This window comes from Puma concolor, chromosome A1 (genome assembly GCF_028749965.1).
Source record: "Puma concolor isolate L17-30 chromosome A1, mPumCon1.1.hap2, whole genome shotgun sequence".
Lineage (NCBI taxonomy): Eukaryota > Metazoa > Chordata > Mammalia > Carnivora > Felidae > Puma > Puma concolor.
The window spans coordinates 53,607,962-53,633,437 of record NC_141667.1 but is presented as its reverse complement, the minus strand read 5'-3'; the positions used below and the strand labels follow the sequence as shown (position 1 = coordinate 53,633,437).

The 25,476-nt window shown below is 35.6% G+C and overlaps 1 protein-coding gene across 3 annotated transcripts in view; it reads right to left on the bottom strand.

Moving 5' to 3' along the window:
• Positions 1-25,476, bottom strand: part of GABRA1 (gamma-aminobutyric acid type A receptor subunit alpha1) — a 63,661-nt gene that overhangs the window by 23,968 nt on the left and 14,217 nt on the right. For 2 of the 3 annotated variants that reach the window (XM_086708995.1, XM_086709068.1), the window contains exons 4-7: positions 18,872-18,939; positions 11,122-11,342; positions 8,790-8,872; positions 1,745-1,888 (exon numbers count right to left, since the gene is read on the bottom strand). In XM_086708995.1, the coding sequence (XP_086565121.1) occupies positions 1,745-1,888; positions 8,790-8,872; positions 11,122-11,342; positions 18,872-18,939 (516 nt within the window). The remainder of the gene's footprint in view (positions 1-1,744; positions 1,889-8,789; positions 8,873-11,121; positions 11,343-18,871; positions 18,940-25,476) is intronic. The other variant, XM_086709125.1, reaches the window with a different exon arrangement.

The window sequence follows — 25,476 nt, the reverse complement described above, 5'->3', positions numbered from 1 at the left end:
CTCATTTTAGTATGTTTTCTCACTTGTGAAGAAAAAAACATTTTCACTATTTTCCATGTTATGGAATATCTTCAAGACTATAGCAATAACTGCTACATACCATTTTGAGTATTTACTATATGTAGCACTCTGTTTAATGTTTTATATTATCTCATCTTTAATGCAAAATTATAGAATCACCACTTCTTAGAAGACACCAGAGTTTCTAATTGGATACAGGACTTTCCCAAAGTCACCAGGCTTCTATGTGGCAGGACCAAGATTTGAGTCTACCTATTTCTCACTGCAAAGTTGAAAACTTTATACTATGCCACATGTATTTTTAATGTTGGCAAAACTGAGGAGCAATTTTCTCCATTTTTCAAAATAAGAAACATAAACATTTGAATTTACAGATTAGCCATGGTTTCTATAAAGTAAGCAAAAGGCAGATACCATTAAGCAGGAATTTTCCAATAACCAGAATAAGATATATTGACCTATTACATGAACATGTTAGAATTATCAGGGTCCTAATATAAAGCCTGAAACATAAGGAAGAAATTTTTCTTAGAAAATCAGCACTTCTACCCTTACATATTACCAAATTGCATTTTTTAGAAATTACAAATCAAAGTGAATGAACTAATTTAAAATTTTAAAGACAACTATAAACTTGTTAAGTCTTCAATAGTTGAGCATAACTAAAAGTATTAGGATTGAGGGAGGGTTAAAATCCAAACTTTATAATTTTCCAGCCTGATGATCACATTACATTTAGTCATAAAATGGATATTTATATAACTAAACTCTTAATTTCTTGAAGCAACTTTAAAAGTTTAAAGTTTTGGGTCCAGCTGCTTAATAGTTACCTGATCTAGTTCTCAGTATTCTGTTGGTAAAGCAGTTACAATACTAAGAAGAATGGTACCTCACCTACTTTTAATTCCAAAGTGAAGTGGTCAGTAATGTAATTATGTTTCTGTGGAATTTAGCTGTGGAAGATCCATCGCTGGAGACATGAATGGATAGGTTTATGTTGAAGAAATTGACTTTTGGTATCATATGTGTAGAGGTCACTGCTACAAATGCACGAAGATTCATCGAATCATGGCAATAAATTGGGCGTAGATGATATTAATAGCTAACATTTATTAAGAATTTTTTCATGGGGCACCTGGGTGGCTCAGTTGGTTAAGAGTCTGACGTCAGCTCAGGTCATGATCTTGTGGTTTGTGAGTTTGAGCCCCTTATCGGGCTATGTGCTGACAGCTCAGGGTCTGGAGCCTGCTTCAGATTCTGGGTCTCCCTCTCTTTCTGCCCCTCCCCCACTCATGCTCTGTCTCTCTCTGTCTCTCAAAAAATAAGTAAACATTAAAAAAATTTAAAAAAAAAGATTTTTTATGTGCCAGAAAATATCATAAGCACTCTTTATGGATTTAATTTATTTCTTCCACAATCATCAGGTAAGGTAGGAGTAAGAATTTAATCCATACATTCTTCCCCAGAAGTTCACATTCCTAAATACTCTGCTACCCTGATCACATAGAACCAGTACCTTATTTTGCCAACAAAGAAACAGAGGCCAAAAGACGTTAAATGCTGAATCCAAGGGCAAAACTCTATAAACTCGCTTAATTGGTCCTGGTTTAGCAGAATTTCTTGTTTCTATATGTGTTATTGAAGACCTTACTGAATTCTCACATTCTCACAAAAACTGCTTATATTTCTTCTGAAATATCTGGAATAATCAAATGGCACTTACCTGTACTAGATTGAACAATTCCAGAATCTACTGTTTGCCCAAGAAGGTCATACTGATTTAGGCGTGATCCATCTTCTGCTACAACCACTGAGCGTGCTGGCTCTCTGGTCCACTCATAAACAACTTCTGCTCTGGTATAGGCATCTGAAAGGAAAGAAGGGTACATGGCCCATGTGTTATGCTACTTTCATTCTCCTAATTATTTGGTGAGTCCTATCAGTTTCATATTTTCTATTGCATGGTTGCAGAGGGCAGGCCAGGAAAGGAGAGCCCATATCCCTTAGTTTAGAACACTAAAACACATTTTCCTGATTTGTTCAGTCATCTGTTCACTCTTACAACAAATGGTTATTAAGCATCTACAAAAGACAAAGTGCCTTACTGAAAATATGCTACTGAACATAACTAACAAGGTTCCCTACCGCTGTGACAGTAATGGGGACAAAAACAGATAAGCTAATAAACATATAACTTCAAGTAGTGTTAAATGCAATAAAACCATTCACAATAGGTAAGAGGGTAGAGAATGCACTTATTTTAGGTGAAAGACTCAGAGAGGGTCATTGTGGAAATGACAATTATATGCATGACAGAAATGAGAGTAGGCTATATAAGTCTTGGGGAAGAGTTTGATAGATAAATGAACAAACAATTTTTTTTTTCCTCTGGTGCAGGTAAAAGCGTGATATATTTGAGTAAGAACAGGAATACCAATATGGGCAGAGCTGAAGTCCATATGAGATGACATAAGGCTAGAGGTAGTAGCCTGGGTCCAGATTATGTCTGGCCAGCAGAAGGTCATGATAAATGTAAAAAGTAACACTGGAAATTTTACTGAACATCTGTTTCTAAAGGAAGTCTGATTTTACTTCTTTTTACATTAATTCTCCTTTTAATAGATATTTACTATGACAATGATGATGTTGATGAGTGACACCATTTAGCTCATTACACTTTTCAATTGTTTTGATTTACCATATCAGTTTTAACCTAGTCATCCTTCTATATGAGAAGCTAGGTCAAAATCCTGATTTATTACTCAGGAAAGTTGGGAGAAGAATTGTACAGAATAAGTGAGAAGAAGAAGAGATTCCATAGTTTTTCTGGTGGTCACAGAACACCCACTATACATAGGGTGGAAAGATAGTACACACTTTCCTCTCTTGAGATGTAGAGTGATATTAAAAGTTAAAAGACTATTAGATTAGCAAAAGCAAAGTTTCCAGGGTGATTGAGAGGCAGATATGTTGGCAAAAGTTGGCTTTACTGTAAAAGCTTTATCCCTTACCCAATTTCTGCAGTAGGCATGGTAGACAAAATGCCCAGGGTCCACAATACCTTCAGGTGGACAAATAATGTTTTAATTTCTTTTAAAATCAGAAAAAAAAAGTGATCCCGTTTGGGTTTTATTAATCTTTATACAAATATAGTCCTCAAGTATAAAAGTTAAAAATATAAAATTATAAATCAAAGTATAGTTTTAATATACATTTTTTGAGGAATTGTTCAAAAAAGGCAAACGTGCCTAGAGCCCATAAAAGTCATAATGCATCCCTGCTTTACCCATCCCCTCCCATCCCAAGGTAACCAAACTTGGGTGTGTTTTTTTTCAAATCTTTATTTGTCCAAACTCAAATATTATGAGATATGAAGTGATCATTGCATTTTTACACACACGTGAAGCTGCCATAAAAAAGATGCGAGCCGTGACCCTCATTCTCTGAACAAAAGCTTTTTTCTGTCTCTGGGATGAGTTTTGCAGAAGGTGCAGTCAATATTAGTATTAGTATTCTCCTAATTTTACATGGGTACCCCATCTGCTCCAGCATTACTTCTGGACAGATTGATAGTCAAGTTCAAGTATATTTTTTATCAAATTTTCCAGGAGTTTGAGAGAATATACTAGAAATTAATTTAGTGGTTATTGCTTCTTTCATAAATATGTAAGACTGATAAATGAATAGTTTTGGAATCTGTTCTCACTGATTTTTCTTTTTTAATTGTGGCTCTCCTCATTGACTTTTTTCATGGCACTAGTCTTGTATGTATGTACATATGTATGTACGTATATATGTGTGTGTGTATTTATTCACAGCTTTATTAAGGTATAATTGACAAAAATGTAAGACATTTAAAGTGTACAACATGAGGATTTGATATACATATGCATTGTGAAATAATTCCTACCATTGAGTTAACACATCTCATTGACTTAAAAATGTTTTGAATCATTTTAGCATTGCATTTGTTAGAGAGGAGGATTGCATTTGTTAATAGCATCTGAAACATGATTTATTTTTATAAAATCCCTCAAAGAGTGCAGAGCACATTAGTTTGAGAACCATATTGCTTACAATTTGTAGGTACCTATATTCAGTAAAATATTTTTCTGATCGTGATAAAATTTTTTAATGGGCCTTATCTAAGAAGACATATCAAGTTTATGATAACAAAGAATCATTGATTGTTAATATGGAAGGACTTTAGAGGTGATATAGCTTATCTCATTTTACAGATGATAGACCGAAGCACAGAAACTGTGGATGACTTGTTTAAGGGTGCATAGCTGTATAGTGGGAAAACCGAAGTAAGAGCATAGGATGACATCCATTCTACTCCAGTGCTATTGATAAAGATATTCTAGGCAAAAACTGTATATTAGATGCTTAAAATCCAAGTAAGGATACTTGTTGGTCAAGTAATTAGGGATGAAACCAATTATACACTTTGTGTCATTTCATAACTAATAAAAAAAAAAACTCTTGCTACTGTATTACACTAGCATTAGCAACAGTGCCTGGACTCCCTATTTTTTTGTACCTCATCATGTGTTGCCAATGGGCTGCTAATATAATTTTAGAGGAAAAGATCTGTTACCATTGACTTCTCATGTCATATAATTCCATGTCTGATTCTTGCAACTTCTTAGAAACTCCATTGTGCACAAAATCTACAATAAACATGACATTGTTGTGAAAGTGGAGATTACGTATTGTTCATGTCTCTCAGTGGAAATCTCCCAAAATGCAGAGTAGATCCACATGGTGAAATGGGTGATGGGGATTAAGGAGGCCACTGTGAGGAGCACCGAGTGTTTTATGGAAGTGTGGAATGACTATATTGTACACCTGAATACATTACACTGTATGCTAACTAACTGGAATTTAAATAAAAATTTAAAAAATGGCATTTTAAGATGTAAAAGACAGATATACATAAGGCATCGTAATAGGTAATATACCTTATTTCTTCATTTCAGTATCTAGTAGAAAGTAGGTCTATGAAAACTTCCTTCCTTTGAGACTATTCAGCAAAGAGAAAAGAAGCTTAAAGAGAACCTTCAGCTATTTAGTCAAAATGTTAAGCTCAGATTTCAAATAAATGAGCAGATTACCTAAGAAAAATTTAAAATATAAGACAAAAAGTTTTGGTTGGGGTTATGAAAGAACTTTCTGGGGCTACAGCACTGGAAGCATAGACTTGGTATCAGAAGAGCAGCTACTTATAGACACTATCACTTTACATTTAGGAGCCTTCATCTCTCCATTTGTATGAAGCAGGTGCACTGAATAATTTCTAAAGTTATTTATTGTTCAGAATTCACTTACATTTCTACTTATCCCTCTCTCCTTATTTACAAAGCACTGTGCTTGATAGTCAGGGAACCATCACTTATCAAGTCCTTTTTAGATCTAGCACTTGCTTAGATATTCTTTTCAGAATATAACCTGAATCTCTTATTTTAATTTTTTAAAGGTTTATTTATATTTGAGAGAGACAGAGAGAGTGCAAGCAGTGGAAGGGCAGGGGGGGGGGGGCGGGGGCAGAGGATCCAAACTGGGCTCTGAGCTGACAATGCAAAGCCTGACGTGGGGCTCGAGCTCATCAACCATGAGATCATGATCTGAGCTGAAGTCAGAAGCTCAACTGACTAAGCCACCCAGCCACCCCTGAATCTCTTCTTTTAGTATCAAAGCCCCATTTGTATTTTCCTCAAAATGTAGTTAAAAGACGTCAGCTGGAGCATGCATGTTGTCTTCTGGTTATCTGGCCTTATGAAGAGGGCTCTATCCCCAATAAGCAAAAAATGTGATGTAACACTGACAATCAGGGTCTAATGGAGAGTGGTAAGGAAAAACATCTGCTTTTCTGAGCTTAGTTCTTATCAACATATGGATGAGGTTGCCCTGGATGCTTCATAAACATAGATTACTTAGTGTTCTACTAAACTATTACCAAATCCTCTATCTTATCTCTTGCTTATTCTCTTCTCTGACATTTTGGCAAGACATTTGCTTCAAAAACTGGGTCAAAGCAATTTTAGCACACGTTTGCCTCAGTTTCTTCATTTCAGAAGTGTGTTGACTAGGCCAGGTCAGAGAACTAACCATACAATAAATCAACCACTGTGGCTTCTCAAGCCAATGGCAGGCAACGGTAATTAGTCATGGTGCTCTCCCACTGAGCTCCAATGCTTACCTTTCAGTGTCAAGTCTTTTCTGTTTCTTTAATTCCCCACAGGCCTTAAATTGGCTATCTTTTCTGAGACTTAAACATTGAAGGGGCATTTTAAACCTGATTGTTATAATTTTTATCCATTCAATAAATATTTACTGAATGTCTCCATTATATCAGGCTCTGTGCTAGGAAATGCTGAAAAAAAATAGACTGTACTCTCATGAAGTTTACAGTCCCCAGACAATAAAAATGTCAACCAATAAATAAAACTAATAATTATTGCTGTAATGTATCTAAATTAAATATGTATTGTAATCAAGAAGACTGGCAGGACTGTATGTAAATTTAGATAAGGTCATTAGAGAAGGCCCTAGGAAATGTCATTTATACTGAGAAGTGGAAAAATAAAAGAAGCCAGTCCCATTAAGAACCAAGGGAAGAGTAATCCAAATAGAGAAAAGAGTATGTAAAAAGGCTCTGAGGTGGAAAACAGATTTTTATTTTTCTTACACAAGACACTATTTGTGTAAGAAATGTGTCTACTCACTATCCATTTCTCCCTTCCTAAAATACCTCCTATTTTCTTCTTAAGTAGGCTGACAATGTGCCTACTTAAGAATATTTCTTCCCAGCCTAATTTGCAGTTAGCATGGGCAATGGGACACATCTTTGATTAATGAGATGTGAGCAAATGCCTGCTAAGATTTTAGGGAAAGCTTTTATCTTTTTGATACAGGTGCTAGTTCTTTCTTCTTTGTCCACTGTTCTTTGTTTTTAAAGCAGATGCAATGACTAGAGTTGCAGCAGCCATTTTGTGATCAGGAAGAACATCTCAGGGCATCTTAAAACATCATCCTTGTTGAGATGCTGACTAACCAATAATCAACCAACAATCACTTACCTTAATTCATCTCATATAAAAATATAAACTATTTTTTTCAGCTATACAAACTGCTTGAAAACATTCCTGACTAATATACTAAACAAGTAATTTGTTGTCCAAGACAAGGTATTTCTGAAGGTAAAAGGGGCACTATTAGTAGTTATGCCATGATATTAGGCATAAAATAAGTATAGTCCCAGGCAAACTATAATGAATGATTTTCCTAACTATAAGATTATTTTGTGGATTGGATGAACTGATACATATTCAAATGTTTAATATACTATCTGACATACAAGTAACACATAATACATCATATTATTGTTAAAAATGAAAGTGGTAACCAAGAGAAAACATAGTAGTCCATAACATAGAATATACATTAAATTGGGGAAAGAGTGGGAAGGGGAGGGTTACCACCAAAGGCCTGTTTGGCTGACAATTTTTTAAGTAGTTTGTCCTTGGGTTTCAGTAGGGAATTAGATTTATAAATAGAGACACTTGTCTCTCCATGAGGAGTGCTGCTAGGAGCCTGAAGGCCCTTTGCTATTTTCTTTGCTTGCTGTCTTCCTACACTACCCCTATTTTTTTTTCTATGAATCATATCTTCACCAAAATAGTTGCTTAGACTGTCTGTCTAGTGGGAACAGAAAGCTGGTTAGGTAGTCCAGCAGTTGACTCAGTATTTGTAAGTAACTCTCCTGAAGGAAACCAGGAATACACTGGTCTCACTCACTTTCTGCGTGTGTGCTATTCAAAGCAGAAGGATAAAGGAGGACCAGAGAACCTGACTCCATTGGCCAAGGTTCTCTTGGCTCCTCTGATGTGTGCCTGCATATTTTCAAATAGCAGAAGCCCAGACAATTATCATAAAGGTATCTAGGATACCTCCAAAAGCATTAATAGACACATGGATTTCGTGGTATATCCAAACAGACCTAGAAGTCTTCTAAAGACCATGATTAGGGTAAGTTCTTTTCTGGCAATATATTTTTTTTGGTGTAGGCTTCATTATTAAGAAAAAAGTACCATCTGTTGCTGCCACCTACCAATATTTCTATCTGATAAACAATGTGCAATATTCTTTTTAAAATTTTTTTAATGTTTATTTTTGAGAGAGAGAGAGAGAGAGAGAGAGAGAGAGAGAGAGCAGGGGAGGAGCAGAGACATAGAGACACAGAATCCAAAGCAGTCTCCAGGCTCTGAACTGTCAGCACGGAACCCAACGCAGGGCCCAAACTCACAAACTGTGAGATCATGACCCAAGCTGAAGTCGAACGCTTAACGAACTGAGCCACCCAGGTGCCCCACAACTTGCAATATTCTTAAGGTTAAACAAATGTCATCAATGATGCAAAATAAACATAATGATCTCCATTTATTGGAAGGAAGATATTATATATGGGGTAAAAACATCCATACTCCTCTTGTTTTTCTATTAATACAACTTTAACAAAAGTAGAATTTTTCTAATTAATTAAATCCATTCTTTCTCATTGAGGAGATAGGGAATAATGTCTTCCTGAAATAACATTAAAAATGAAATAAAAGATTATTACTTATAGAAAGTACTTGCAGCAAATAGCTATTTAAACTTTCTTCATGCTATTTACATTTCTAACAGACGTTATTAACCGCAGCTTTCTTTACTAAAGATGGAGGTCTCTCATAAGAATAAAGAAAAATTAAAAGAAATTTACTCACAGCTTCCAAATTTTAGTGGGCAGGCATGGGCATCCATAGGGAAGTCCTCTAAATGCATTGGACACTCAGCTCTCACTGTCAGCCTTATCAATTAAAGAAAACAGCAGAAATAAACAAGAGCCCTATAGATTAGATACTTTCTGATAAGTACAAATGGTGTGTTACTAACTATAGCAAATATATTAACAAAGCAAGAGAGGCCCACACAAACTGCAGCACTATTCTGAGCTATTAATCAAAAGATCTAAAAGGAATTATTTACAACAATGACTGGATGACACCAGATTTTGTATGATGAGCAAGAATTGTTACTGTTTCCCAAGACAAGGATCATCACCTCATCCATTAAACCCAGCAAATATTTGGAGACTAAAATTAAATATAAGCAAATAAATGCTGGTATAAGACGACTTGGTGGAGAAGACATGGGTGGTGAGGAAGAGAAGAGAATGCTTTCTCTCCTCAGTGCAGCTCTCCCTATCTCCTTCCATCTCCTTCCCAAAAAAACACCAAATGCATAAACCAACAAAGGAGTAGGTAAAGGAGGAAATGTCCGCAGGCTTTGTGAGATTGACAATAACATAGAGTCTCCTTGAGATTTTGCATGTGATCTCACTATATTCTAACCATTTCATTTTCTTTACAAATCTACTGACTAATGGAAGCCAGGACTCTGCTGTGCTTCTCTTTAGTTCCTCTCTTCAGAGAATATGAATTCTATTTATGTTTGAAAAAGGGTAAAGAAAAAATTTCACTGAAATATGTTTGATCTTGTTTGGTGGGAATTATGAAGGGATTTATAGTTTTTATAAAATATATTTACCCATATTATTAAGTAGCTCAAGAAATGTGGTCAGGATGGCTTTATAGCCAGTAAACTCATTAAGTGATTATAATACTGACTGAAGCAAATATGAAATGGGTAAATTAATGATTAAACTCACATTTTAAAATTAAAATATTAAGGAAAGTGATAACATATTAGCAAAGGTGGTGAGAAATTTATGAGATGGGAGATACAGTCTAGTTATTGATGAAGAAAAGTGAATATATCAGAAAGTATTAATTGGTAAACTTATCAGATATGCAAGTCCTGCCCTAAAAGAGTGCCAACTTGGAGGAATAAATACTGAACTTAGGCTCAAAAACAAGATATTTTACAAGGGGAGAATATTTCAAGTTTCAATTATAAATAGATCCTATTGAATGATCTGGAAAGGTCTCAACACATCTGTCCACTGATCTTCTATTTTCTTTCTTTCTTTTCTTTTTTTTTTTTGTGAGATTTTTTTTCATTCTTTAAGTCCTATTATACATTTACTAGTTGAATCCAACATCTAAAATGGCTCTTGAAGCATTTTATTTTTCTTTCTTTTCCATTTGGATATTTTTGTATAAAAAGGTAGGAATTCTGGCAGCTTTCTTCAAAAGCAAACTATCACTCTATTCCCATGCTAAACAAACTCCATCAAGTCCAGGATTTTGCCTCCGTTACCTTTTCATGACAAAGGAATAATTGGACAGTCTGAATTACCAAGTACTGTTCAGATCTACAAAAACAACATTCTAACAAGTCACTTGGGTATGAAATCACTGCTTCCCTTAATAATGAGTTCTGGACAATTTTTAATTTCTCATGAATTAGCAGTATTCTAAACATTTTTTCTTTAAAAATATTCACAACTTTTTTGATTCATGTTTCCTTCATTCAATCATGAATGAATGAATGGTATCCAGCTGCTGGATTTTCAGTAATCTCAAAATGAGGGAAATGTTTATAAAGCAGAAATATATATATATATATATATATATATATATATATATATACACACACATAATAGTATCATTATAAATTCTTCTAAATGTATACCTTCACATGAATCTATAGTTTTTAAGACCCTTATGCTGTCCTAATTTTTCCCCTTCCTTTTATTCCCTTCCCCCCTCTTTTTTTAAGTAGAAAAACTTTCAGATATATACTTTGAGATAGCTTCTAGAAATTTACTCTAGACTTTACTGGGATGCAGGAATATATGGGGTTAATAGTAGGGGAAGAATTTCCTTATACTGAATTAGAGTATGTTGGAGAGATATATCACTTAGTATACATTATAAATTTTTCCCATTTTATCTAATCATTTTACTTAACACCTCAATACTTGCATAATATTTCAGTCAATTTATTTCTCACAACAGAGTAATTATTAAAGTTGTAGAATAGGGCAGACAGGAAATGAGACACTCTACCATGGCCCACTGGCTTCATGATCACATATATATGGGAGAGAAAGAAGTTCAGAAAGAGACCCAAACAGAACACAGTCATCCTTACCTCATGGTATACAACAAGGTACCATCCTCTGTGATCCTCAGGAGTTTGTTGGGCATGGTCATGTTGTGTGCCACTGACTTCTTTCCATTGTGAAAAAAGGTATCTGGAGTCCAGATCTTACTTGCCATTAGGTTATTTAACCGGAGAACTGTCATGGGTCCTTTAAATTTTAATCTTTCATCCTTCCAGCTTTGACGGAAAAATACATCTATTGTATATTCCTAGGTAATTTTGGAAAATGGCAAAGAGTACACTGAGCTATATTTTGCAATGCAAATAGCTTACACAGACCATGCATAATTTCTGTAACTTTAGAAGCAAAATATGAGCTAGGTGATGTTTCCAGAAGTAAACTTGTGGTAGGCTGTACATATTGGTGGCAGGTGAATCATTGGCTGGCATAATCATTTTTTAAAACACCTAAAATGCCTGAAATATTTCTCGGTCAGAAAATTTCCACTGATTATTTCCTGAGATATGTGAAAGGAAAATCATGTCCTACTCCCTACAGCTCCACCACACCAGCACTCAAAAAAAACCAGAATACAGTACACATAAAAAATAAAATTCATGTTAGAGCTTACTACATACAGGAAAATATTTAAATTAGGTTAATTCCAGTTATGAAGACCCAGCATAGTATTTGGAGCGGGGGTGGGGGTGGGGGGGGGTGGGGACAGTGCTTCCATAGTTTCTGAAAATCTCAGTCAATCTCAAATCATCCACTGTGGCTTCTATGGCTGTGTTTTCCTCTCTCTTGTTCCAGCTTCTAATAAGAGTGTGAGAATCCCATATCCTTTTTGGCTAAGTAAATTTTTTTCTTTTTCACATATAATGTGCAGAGACTTTCAATTCTCCACAACAAAGAACATTATGAGGATAAAGAATCTGTTTCACTGTTAATTGGGATCTTTGCCAAAAAAAAAAAAAAAAAAAAAATACAGAATACGCGGGTGTGTGTGAGTGTGTGTTTGTGAGATTATGTGTGTATAAGACACATGAGAAATGTGTGAAGCTCATCATCATTCACAGCCAGGGAATCTATTTATTTGAATAAACACAGCATTCCTTATGGCAATACCCAGAGACAAACATCTGCTAATCTGAAAACAAGCAATGTGACTTACCAGCTCCTAAAATTGAAAAGGGTAATATCCATCTTCCTTGCAGCACTTGCTACACTGACACTAAATTTCGAACTTAATGGTTTGAAATAAAGATTACCACATTCTCCATTAATCTTAGCTTGCTCCAAACTGGAAGAAAGACTAACTTGAAAACATCATGGTACATTTTCTTAATCCCCTAAACCTCAGAAAACTGTTGTTGTTGTTGTTATTGTTGTTTTTAATCGTATACATATAATCTTAAAGCATGCAGAATATATAATGTCTGTGTATAGACATTTTGTGCATGAATTTAACCACCTGTCTCTTTCTCAGGGTTTAAGTAAGATTGGGTAAAGACTGAATAAAGGTTTATGCTTCGGCCACATGTTTGGCATTGCTGAGCTCTTACTGATCAAGTAGCTAACAATTATTACTGCATAGTTTACAGTGTGTCAGGCATAGTGTTAAATGCTGATTGAGACAGCAACAAGGAAGTGTGACATAATGCCAGTTTATTTTTGTGGGCAAGAGAAAATACCTTGATTTTTGCTTAGGTTTTCCTGTGTCCGGAAGTGTGAGGTGAAAAAGCACTGAGATACATGACATAGGAATTTACTCACCAAGAAACATTTGTTAAGCATCTTTTAATTTAGCAGAGGGAGAAGCTGTTTAGATTTGGATGCTGTAAGGGAAACTCATGTAGTGCGATGGGCTTGGAAAGGCATTTTCCATGAGGAGAGAAATGGGGAGGGAGTCTATGGGCTATGTGGGGAAGTGATACAGAGTAGCAGTGCTTACCCTGAAAGCAAATGGAAGGATTTACCCTGAGCTGTGTTTGTTCTCATCTCTGGACAACAGACAGGCTTATGAGATAGGGACATGATAATGATGATATTTCTATTACTCAGGAATCAGCCACATAAGCTCTATTTTCTGTCCAACTGAACTACTTTACCCTGTCAAACAGTAGAGGGAATAGTCACTTGTAAATCAAGATTTCAAGGATGCCTAAACTGACCATATTCCCATGAATCCAACAACTTTGCTTGTTTACTCACTCCAAGGAGATCTTTGAAAATGAAATGTTAAATATTTTAAAAACCTTAAAATGTATTTATTATCAAATCTTTTTTTTTTAATTTTTTTTTCAACGTTTATTTATTTTTGGGATAGAGAGAGACAGAGCATGAACGGGGGAGGGGCAGAGAGAGAGGGAGACACAGAATCGGAAACAGGCTCCAGGCTCTGAGCCATCAGCCCAGAGCCTGACGCGGGGCTCGAACTCACGGACCGCGAGATCGTGACCTGGCTGAAGTCGGACGCTTAACCGACTGCGCCACCCAGGCGCCCCAATTATCAAATCTTTAACAAGCTCTATCCCAAAGTCAATGATTCCAAAAAATTATGTCAAAACTTGCCAAATTGCTTTTTTTACGTAGTTGTCATGTTTACAACCAGCTTTACTTACCTGTGCTAATGGCAGACATTGAAATGCCCAAATTCATTTATGAAATTCTCCCTTCAAATACCGTACTGGTGGCACAAACAGGCACACACACACAGAAAATTAACTGGATAAGCTTTGATTCCCACGTTCCCTTCAGTTCAAAGTAGAAATGAAAACTGAAATAAAAGCACTTGATAATGATCAAAACCCATCTAATCAAGAGTGTAAATATTTGGTTTCTCATTTTCTATGAAAGGCCCTGCAATGTTGCCATGGGAGCGGCAGGTGGCTCTTGGCATGACCTAACCCTCAGGGTCAGAGTTCATTAGGCCAGGATGGGCCAGAGCTTTCTTCAGGAAGCTGGAACAAGAGAGAGGAAATAGACCCATACATAGCATGATGGTTATGGATATAAGTTCCAAACTTGCTAATTAGAACTGAATTGTCTGTCTTCCAGATATATGACTTCAGGTCATTTTCTTGGCTTTCTAAACTCCAGTTTTTGACCTAGAAAGTGGGGATCATGGCAGTACTGATTTCACTGGCCTATTGTGAGAAGCGAGTTAATGCAAGTGAATAGCTTGCAAGAATGTCTGAAACATAGGAAGTTCTCAGTAAACATTAGAAGTTATTTGTCTCCCAATTTTTTTTTTTGTTTGTTTCTAATCAACACAGATTTAGACTAGAGTTCAGTGTCACTGGGAATGAAAAAGTGCTATTTGTTTGGACAGGTAGCAGGATAGGAAACCTGAGGAAAGTGAGGTGGTCATAACTAAGCAAAGAAAAATCAGAAGGCACAAGAAAAGACTCCAGAGAAGACCGTCTGAACAAAGAGGAAGCTCTGGTGAAGAATCTGTTCAAGGTCTGGTGTTCCAGCCCCCACCATCCAAGTGAAGTCTCTCCAAGTGACCCTGTTCAATACAGTGGTCCCTGTAGAATTTGAGTCTTATTCTGAAGACTGGGATAAAACATCCGATATGTTTCTAAATAAATATTGTGTGGAAGTGTTCCCACTCGCACCAGCTATTACCATCTGTGTGTGCTCTGACTTCGTACATTTTAAGCACCATGGAAAACAGGGCTCTGTGATTGTGCTGCCTAGATATTTCTGTCAGAACCTAGTGCCCTGGGAATGTGCTGTTTGATTGCCAATTAATGGTTTTTAAAATAAAGCTAAGGAGTTGTCCTAATTTTGTTTTCTATTCCAGATGAAGTCAGATGCCTTGGGAGCGGCAGAGTCTCTAGGGACACAGAGCCTGAGTTCAAGTTGCTACCTAGATAGGTCACTTTCCTCCTCTGGAAAATGTGGATAATAATAATAATACGTAGGTAAAGTACACAGTATGAGTTACTAGATGAAATATGATCTATAAAACTGTTAGCATGGTGCCTCACATATTATAAACATTCAATAGTGTTTATTATTAATTACACATTTTAGTAATTCTTATTTTAAAAACTATGGGGGCGCCTGGGTGGCGCAGTCGGTTAAGCGTCCGACTTCAGCCAGGTCACGATCTCACGGTCCGTGAGTTCGAGCCCCGCGTCGGGCTCTGGGCTGATGGCTCGGAGCCTGGAGCCTGTTTCCGATTCTGTGTCTCCCTCTCTCTCTGCCCCTCCCCCGTTCATGCTCTGTCTCTCTCTATCCCAAAAATAAATAAACGTTGAAAAAAAAAATGTTTTAAAAACTATGAAGTTTTTCTGGTCTTGAAAAATAGCTTTTTCATTTGGCCTTCTAACTTTAATAGCCTCTAAATCATACTTTACTGCTCTTTATGCATAATTCTCCCATAATGTGATTTAAAGTTTTGTTTGTTTGTTTGTTTGTTTGTTTATTTTGAAAGAGAGAGAGAGAGAGCAAAAGAGGGGCAGAGAGAGAAGAGAGAGAGAGAATCCCAAGTAGGCTCAGCACTATCAGTGCAGAGCCCAATTCAGGGCTCGATCCCACGAACCGAACTGTGTTATCATGACCTGAGCCAGAGTCAAGAGTCACGCTTAACTGACTGAGCCACCAAGGCGCCCCTCCCATAATGTGGTTTAAATAAGTAATCTTCCCAAATGAATTGGCCGGTATAATTTCCACTAGCCACTTAGCATATCAGTTGTAGACCTGACTAATTTGGTCCTTTGACAGAACAATTCAAACATCGTCTGGTTCTGGAATTTTAGGCAATAAGAAGTATAACTGGCTTAGACACTCTGTTCCTTCTTCCTATCTGATATATGACAAAGGCCATGTATGAAAAGTAACTCATGATAATCATAGGATTAATGCATGCACCTTTAGTCCAAGACAAAAACAGACAAACAAACAAACAAACAAACAAACAACTGTGGTTCCTTAAATCACAATCTAAACTGATGACTCAAAAGTATATCATATATTTTCAAGAGAAGTTTTTGATTGCATATACCTTTACTTGAACACTGTCCCTTAACAACTCCTATTGGGCATCTACTCTATGTGAGGCATTATGAAAGATGCCAGAGATAGACAATATTCATTTTTCATTATGATGATGATAATGATAATAATGAGGAGGACGAGGAATAATATCATTATTAGTGTGTGATGTTTGTAATGCTTCATCCCCTCTCAATGTTTCCACTGATGAGAAGAGAGCTTCAGCAGTGCAAAATCTTCTGAATGCTCCCCATTCCCTCATACCCTTCTATTTAGGGAGGGGAGGAGGAAGAATAATTTAATTTGATGGGTAAATTTGGAAGGAGAAATCAATCTTGTCTATCTCAGCCTCTTCCTGCTCTGCACTGTCCATAAGACTCATAAATTCGGCTGTTTCTCTATGCTAGAAGTTTTACATAGACAGTCTATGCCTTAACAGAGGGAGGCCAAAGTGTTGCCTGTTAACTAGGTGGTAATCTAACTGATTCTGATGTTTACTCTCTACAAACCTAGTTTTCTGCAGTTATAAGCCACTCCTGCAGTACCACCATCATTAGTAATAAAGATGATATTCTCATTTTCCAAACCCCTTACTCTATTACCTTATTTCTAAAAAGGCTCAGAACTCACATAGGAAAGAGGGCATTATTTACTGAGTCCCATAAGACTGTATTTTTTTAAAGACAATATAGACTCCTAAACCTATTACTAAATAAGTAGTAAGTCAACACATACTGCAGCCCAGCGATGCACTGATACTGTGAGGGATATGAAACAAATGTGTCTTTATATTTCTTGGCATCACTTGAAGAAAATAAGACATTTATATAAGAGAAATAACTTTACAAAGTATTGTTATAAATGAGACCAAGAGCTAAGTTGTTATTTTACCATCAGTAAATGTGACTAGAATGCAGAAAGGGAAACTTAATCCATTATTGGATTGGTAAAAAAAAAAAGTTTTCATTAATCTTTTAGGTTTTTATTTGGGCCTTTATAGAAACATAGGATTTAGATGGGTACAAAATAGAGGGAATTTCCATGAAGGGTACATGGCATGATAAGGAGTTCAGAGGCAAAAATAGTAACTATTATTTATTGAGCACTGTCTATGAACACTTTATATAGGTCATTTAAAATTCCTAACTATCTTATAAGGATGGGCAATTACAATAGTATACCCATTTTAGTACTTTGAGGCTTACTCACTTACCAAGGTTATATTGGTAGTGGTAAGATTTGAATTCAGCCAGCCTGGATCCTAGGCAAGTTCACTCACCCCCCAGTGGTGTTGCCTCACAGAAAGTAGTATGTAAGCAAATAACTAAAATAGTCAACATTAGGAACAAGAGAGGATGAGTAGTGGCATCATCTATGGACTGTATGAAATACAGGCAGAGAAGTTTAAATCTGACCTTAAATCTGACTGGGATCTTTTAAATGTTCTTCATTAGAGTAGTAGCATAAGAGAATAGTGTTGTAAGACAGAATTCCAACATGGGAGAATCACAAGACGTTCTCAGAGAGTGATCAGTTTAGCAAAAACTATGTAGAACACAACATTTCAATAAAGTAGTCTACAAACCAACCACTGTAATAAGTTGCCAAAGGAATAAATCCACAATTATGGATACTTTTATATCTCTATTTCTTGCATAGTAATAATGGCTGACATTTGTTGAGTGCTTCCTATAGGCAAGATTTTTTTAAGTGCTTGTCATGTATGAATTCATTTAATATTTGTGATAACCCCATAAGGTATTATCATTACTCCCATCTTACATGTAAAGAAACTGAGGCAAAGAGATATTAAGGAACTTCCAAGAATACAACAATATAAAATATAAGTGCAGAAGCTGGAATTATAAACCCAGGCAGCGTTCTGGTTCAGAAATCTGTATTCTTATCTACTATTCTGCTGTCTCTCTTATGTTCTGCTGACTGTAATTGCCATAGTTGGTACATTTCTTAACCTGTGTTAAGATCTAACATATGTAATTATCCTGAGCCAGCACTCCCCAGTGTTTGACTCACAGAGTACTAGGTCCACAGAATGTCAACAGGTATCATCTAAAAGGTTTTAGGCAAATATGATTGGAAAAACACTAGCTTAAATGTAGTTAAACAGGTTTCCTTACCTCGGGATTTATCAGAGCTTTTACCCTGCCAAACTGTGAGCTTCCACACTTTGGGAAATGCTGGTCTAAATTGATACTTTCTGTAATTTTTATTCTGAATCATCTGAACTACTCTGAAATGAGAGGACTTTTATGTAAAGATGGTGTCAACAAAAAGGCATTTCAAAAATGATATTCAACAAATAGATCTTTGAAAAATTCATAACAATATGTCTTCATGACTTCTTTATGATTTTTCTGGCTTCTATAGTTCACAAATATTACATAACATCCTGAGAGCTCTACTGATTTACCAATTCCCATCAGACAGAAGAGATATCCATGTTAATTTATTGGGTTGGGAAAAGAAAGAACAGGTATGTATTAGTTTTATTTTCCTTCTTGGTAATAATTTAATGAATGTCTTTTGCAGTGAAGCTAAACATTTCCCTCCAGTGTGTTTTATTTTAACTATTTCTCTGTCTAATATATTCCTATTATGCTAATATTATACATTACATGTAAGTATATATTACATATTACACTTTTGGAAAGACACAAAGATACAGCCAAGCTATTTGAAGTTATTTTCGACATACTTGGTCTGTACTTTTCTTTCCAAAGTTAAATTTAGAAAATATACCAAGAAAACCAAAAATGTAGTGTCACTTACCATATCATGGTCTGAAACAGGGCCGAAACTGGTGACGAAGATGTCAGTCTTCACTTCAGTTACACGCTCTGATGAAGCAGGAAATTAGGACAGTGAATGTCCATCAATAGTCCTTATTAGATCTCACCACCACATACTCACACCCAAATGGGAAATTTATTGGCTTTGATTAGCTATTTCTAAAATTGGTCCACTGTGTAGTCCTGATAATTTGCTGCTTACACATGAAATTTCACAGTTAATATTTTTTCAATGGAGAATGCAGCCCAAATATGCCACTTTGGGAAGCAGACTCCATGGAGGAGCCAGCGGCTGCTTAATGAATTCTTCAATAATGGACACACTTTCCTAAATGATACCAAGCCATTTCACATTGTCATAACAACATTAGCATATGGGTATGATTTCAGCTTAAACATTCTTAAAGAGCTCACCAGATCCTCCAGGTATTTAGGATACCCTTGGGAAGTATATAGTATACTGCAGCAAGCTTTATTAACTCTTTAAGGACTCAAGGGTATGTTTTACAAATGACTGCTTGCTGGCACTAAATCATAACTGAAATATCCAAATTACTCCCTGGGAAAAATCTGACAACCTATACAAATATTTTCAATTTTGAGGATAAGAAGGACATATATTAGCACAGAAAAAGTTCCTTTAATAGATTCCATTTCAAGTTCAATGTGGTTTTATTTTATTAATCTCTGAGGCATATATATCAACCAACAAAACATATTTATTATAGTTAGGTGACAACTCAACACAGACATTTTGAAGGAAATAGTACCCCCTCCCCCCAAAAATTGAAAAATGTTGCTTTCATATAAGGACACAATTTGTTTGAGGTCAGAATGAAAAAGGTGGCTTTGTCATTTTCAACTGTAGCTCTGACAACTAATGGTCCAGTATCTTAAGCTACTCATTTTATTTATCAGGACATTTGTATCTCAAAGGTAGGACATTAAGAAGGTGATCTGATATATGCAATAATGAATTCTTTTGAAAATCAAGAATATTATCTTTGAGCAAGTCACTTGCAAACAGTAAATACTTTCAGTATAAATTTCTCTCAAGAAGGTCTTATTATATACTACACATAATGTGTACCACAAATTATAATCTAAGTTGGAGGTACAGATAATCCCTTCAACAACCAATCCAATATTTCTTTTTTTTTCCTTTCTATGCTTTTTTTTTTTTTTTTTTTTTTTTTTTTTTTGGCTAACAATTTCATTGGCTCCAAAATGCTTAAATGAACCCCTTGATGTAAGAATTATCTGGGATTTACCCTTTAAAAACTTCAAAATGGAGGACATAGTTTGAGACAAAGAAAATAGAGCTATGTATTTAGAACTTATTTCCAACATCAGTGTTAACATTCTACAGCAAGTGTTTCACTTGTCCTTCACTGTTCCTTCACAGCCATCAGCAACGTCTAAGCTGCAATAATCATTTGCCTCTTTTACCTGCCCCCATCCTCTCCCCTTCTGCAGTTATTTTCCCAGTGCACACATCTCTTTCTTTTTATTGCACTCTCTTTCCATAAGTATTTTTTTCTTAATTTTTTTAAATGTTTATTTATTTTGAGACAATGCAAGAGACAGACTGCAAGCAGTGGAGGGGCAGACAGAAGGAGACACAGAATCTGAAGCGGGTTCCAGGCTCTGAGCTGTCAGCCCAGAGCCCCACACAGGGCTTGGACTCGCGAACCATGAGATGATGACCTGGAGCCGAAGTCGGATGCTTAACCGACTGAGCCACTCAGGCGCCCCTCCAAAAGTATTTTTTACTAGACTAATTCTTTTCCTTAGCCTAAACATCTGCTATTTCTTAAGACTCCATCTAGAGCTCATACTTTATTAGAATGTCATGGCCTGACTTTGAATTAAAACAATAATAAAAAGAAAAATGTATGCTATCTATTCACAAAAACTAGAATTTATTTTATTAATTGAGCTCATTTTTGGCCTTTCTCTTTCAGCATTTTCCTTTCTAGTTCAAGCAAAGGAACCATCACTTGGACTTTCTTTGATATGACAAAATATGCACTTACTGTCATGAAAACAATACAAAAAGAAAGACAACAGATAATATAGAATTGGGCATATTTGCATCCTAATTCTTTGAATACCAGGTATGCTCCTTATAGGAAATAATTTTCTTTATTATTTACAGATTAATTTCTTGCAATTAAAAGCACTCCAAATTGTGTGATAAGAGAAAAATTAATGTCTGTATTTTCTTTCTACATAAGTCTTGAAATAGTTGGATCATCCTGTTATTTTATTTATTTTTCTAACTGTATGGCTCAACCTAATTTTGTTTCTAAGGCTGAGTTTTGATTCTCTGCAGATTATAAACTGTAAGACTTACAGTGAATACCTTATAGATCTGAGAGACATCTGCAGAATTAAAATGATACCCATTCTTTCATTTTTATTTTTGTGGCAGGGATCCACTATTAAATGCATGTTCATTTAGGAAATATATATGAATCCCTGTCTGCACACTTGCAACTGCTTGGCAGTGTGGGGTAGTTTTTTGAACTCCTTTATCACCATTATCTATTTCTTGGGTGCAGGCAGGGCATAATTTCTGCACTTCAAGGTAACTCCCCAAGGTAGCTAGTAGCTTTACAAAAATTGACTTAGCAGATGTTTTAGGAGCAACCAATCTGTTTAATCTAGCATGATAAAGCACTGCAAAGAAGTGAGATACCGACTTTCTAAATATATGGGCCATTTCCCCTTGCAGTTTTAGATTGTTAGTAAATGACGATGCTATATAACTAACAAATTATAAAGACCAAACAGCCTATTTATAAAGATTACTGTAACAATAAAATAGAATGTAAAACATGGTTAAGTTTACATACATTTATTGCCACACATAATTGTTAGTGTGGCATATAGAGGTTAGGCATAAATGCAAAGCAGTTCACACAAATGGCTATAATCACACTTTGAAAGTATATTTCTTTAATCTTTTATCTATCCCTACCCCTAAGTATACTTACCATACCAGTTCATCATCTTCAAGTGCTTCATCTTATTTTCCACTAGCTACCTCCCTCTGATATTTCCCAAAAGTCACCACTGTAATATTTGCAGGTATGTACCCTGACCAAGAGCCCTTACCTCATGCATCCCTCAAATGACCTCACCCTGCACTCTAACCATACAGATATCTTTAAAGAGTTTCTGATTTTTGCTGTCTGTTCATCCTGTTTCTCCTCCAAACATAATCACAAACCCTAAGGTTAAGGTAGCAAAATTTCCAAGTCCCCAAACTGAAGTTGCCTGGGGGTGGGGGAGGGGCCTGCAGGGACCACTCAACTACTGAATGGAAGAGGTGGGTGATGGCACCAAGCACAATGCAGTGAAATCCAGGAAAACATCTGCACCTTGGGATAAGATTAACTAGAGAAAGGAAACAACACCTTCTGTATTTTCCCCTCTAAAGTATTTTCCTTACCGCATACCCAAACAGTTTTCTTTGATTTCTCATTGGCTGTTTGTGATTGTCCAGTTTCCACTGTTTATTATGCATGCCTCTGGAAGATTCATCATGAATATTAGCGTGCCAATGTCTCTAAGATGTCATGTTTTAAATAAATGCGATCAACCTTGTTTAGCCCCGTATTTCCCAAACTTATCTAGGAATGCTGCTCTAAAATGTTACAAAAGCTTTTGGATAAACATGAAGGCAATAGAATGCATCATGTTGTTTATTTAATTTTTTAAATCTTCATAGTATGTTTGGAAATTTCAAAAAAACACATAAAAAAAATTAAACTCCCTAGAATACTACCATTCACATAAATCCACTGCTAACATCTTATGTATTCCTTTCCTTCGTTTTTCCTTTTCAAATACATACCTAATGATTACCCTCAAACCACATTCTCATTCAGTTGAGTACAATTTCAGTGACAAGAAATAGGTTCCTTTGACCAAAAGTATGTCTTTCACTCCAGCTCACCAGCAATTTCCTTAGTGATAAGTGAAGTCATTGTTCTTTAAGACAGAAGATTTATAATTCAGAGTGCAAGGGTTCAAGATAGAGGACTGTTATGAATGTACTTTAGCCAAACTGTAAAAAGTGACATGGTTAACTTGCCTGTTATATATATATATATATATATATATATATATATATATATATATATATATGTTTTATATAGATAGATAGATAGACATTGCACTGGACTCTTAAAGTATTATTAGAAACATCTAGAAAATACTCAAGGCCTTTCTATGGATCTCATGAGGAAAAGTGAAGATATTTTTATGTTTCCAATATTCTACTTAAGAGCACACAACATGAGTCAGGAACTTCTAATAAAGTTCAACTGCAATGATTTTACAGCTAGCCAAAGTTAAACATGAATGGACCCCTTATGTAACTAGGAAATTGTCTGAAAATGGAAATCAATTAAAATAACTCAGCTGGAGGAAACGTTCAAAGAGCAGATTAATTAGCAAATAAATTTTGTAAAGTATATTTTTCACAATAATCTATCTCTGTCCACTGTAAAAAAAAAAAGATCAACAGTCTTTAAAATTTGTGTAAATTTATATGTATGTTCAAGTGTCTAAGGGATAAATGTGGAATCATGTAAAATGAGATGATGATGATGATGATGAATACAGTGGTTGGGGATACCTTTTGTTAAATGTTTATTTATTTATTTTGAAAGATAAAGAGGGAACATATGCTTGTGAGCAGGAGAGGGGCAGAGAGAGGGGGAGAGAGAGAATCCCAAGCAGGCTCAGCCCTGTCAGTGCAGAGCCTGACACGGGGCTCGATCTCATGAATGAGAAATCATGACATGGGGCTCAATACCATGAATGTGAAATCATGAAATCAAGAGCTGAAATCAAGAGTCAGGTGTTGGGGCACCAGGGTGGCTCAGTCGGTTAAGTGTCCAACTTTGGCTCAGGTCATGATCTTACAGTTCCTGAGATCAAGCCCCGCGTTGGGCTCTGTGCTGACAGCATGGAGCCTAGAGCCCACTTCAAGTTCTGTGTCTCCCCATCTCTTTACCCCTCCCCCCAACCCCTGCTCACATGCTGTCTCTCTCTCTCTCTCAAAAATAAATAAACATTAAAAAAAAAAAGTAAAAATAAAAAAAAGAGTCAGATGCTTCATCAACTGAGCCACCCAGGTGCCCTGGAGATATCTTAAAATAGTATATCAATATAAATAAAATTTATAATGATAAGTAAACCAATCAAAATCAGTCTTTAAAGAAGCATAACCTTCAAAGATACACTTTACATACATATATATAAGTATTTTATGTGCTTTATATATATGATTTATATACATTTATATGCTTTATATATATATATACACACACACAGAAATATATATATACATACACATACACACACACACACTATATTATATACTCTATAGCTGCTAGACAGCAGTAAATTTGTTTTTACCAGGGATTTCTTACAATGTTGATATCCTGCTGATAAGTATTGAAATAACAGATGTTTTTAAGTGATAATTCAAAAAGATGATTAGTGCTTGAGGCAGAAATGAGAAAAGCAGTGTGGTATAGTAAGAAGTAAGCACATTGGATTAAAAGTCAAAACAGTCAGATTTTTACTCTGATTCTCCTGGAGAACAAGCTGTGTGATTGCAGGTACAATACTTTAATCTCTCTGAGCCTGTTTTCTTGCCTTTTCAGTGAAGAAATAATACCTGTGCAGTTGACTACATCACACTAGAGTAAGGGTGGAATAATATTTGATGCCAAAAACACTTTGAGATGCGTTTGTTGAGTACGTTAATTTAACCAGCAAATGTTTATTGAGCATTTTCTAAATGTCAGGCAGGCACTGTTCCAAGTTATAGTAATATTATGAAAAAAAAGTGTAAGTGTTCCTATTCTGTAGTTTATCTTTTAGTCTTGGGGAAAACATTTTAGATAGATTAGAAACATAGATGGGATAAATAGATGATAGATTAGAAATGTAGATTGGTAGATCGTAGTTATATACAAACACATACACAAATTATACTAATTAATTTCAGATCATTATACATGCTCTGAAAGAATGACTTTTGAAGAGATAACTTTGAACTGAGACCTCAATAATGAGAAATATTCAAGGATGAGCAGAAAGGGAAAGACAATTAAAGGAGGAGATTTCAGAAAGAACAAGATTTAAGGTAAGAATAAATATGTGATGTTTAAGAAACAGAAAATCCAATAATATATCTGGAGTCTGGTGATGCTGATGGTCATGGTAAAAGATGACACTCTGGATGCAAGTGGGGCCACACCTAAAGAGATTTGTGCATTTTACCAAGCAGTTGACCTTTATTCTAATGCAATAAGAAGCCTTTGGGTAATGAGGTGAAATGATGTTACTTGCAGTTTAAGAAGAAAGCTGATGCTGTGTGAATAATGCATTATAAGAGTGTAATAAAGAAAATGGAAGAGGGAATCAACAGTGAAGAATTACAGGTGGTGGTTTATTAGGAATGCCTATCCCAATAATTTATTTAATATGGTACTGGCCATATTTTTCCTGGAAATGCTATCTGCTGAAGAACTCAGAGTAATATTCACTAGGCCCTGTTCT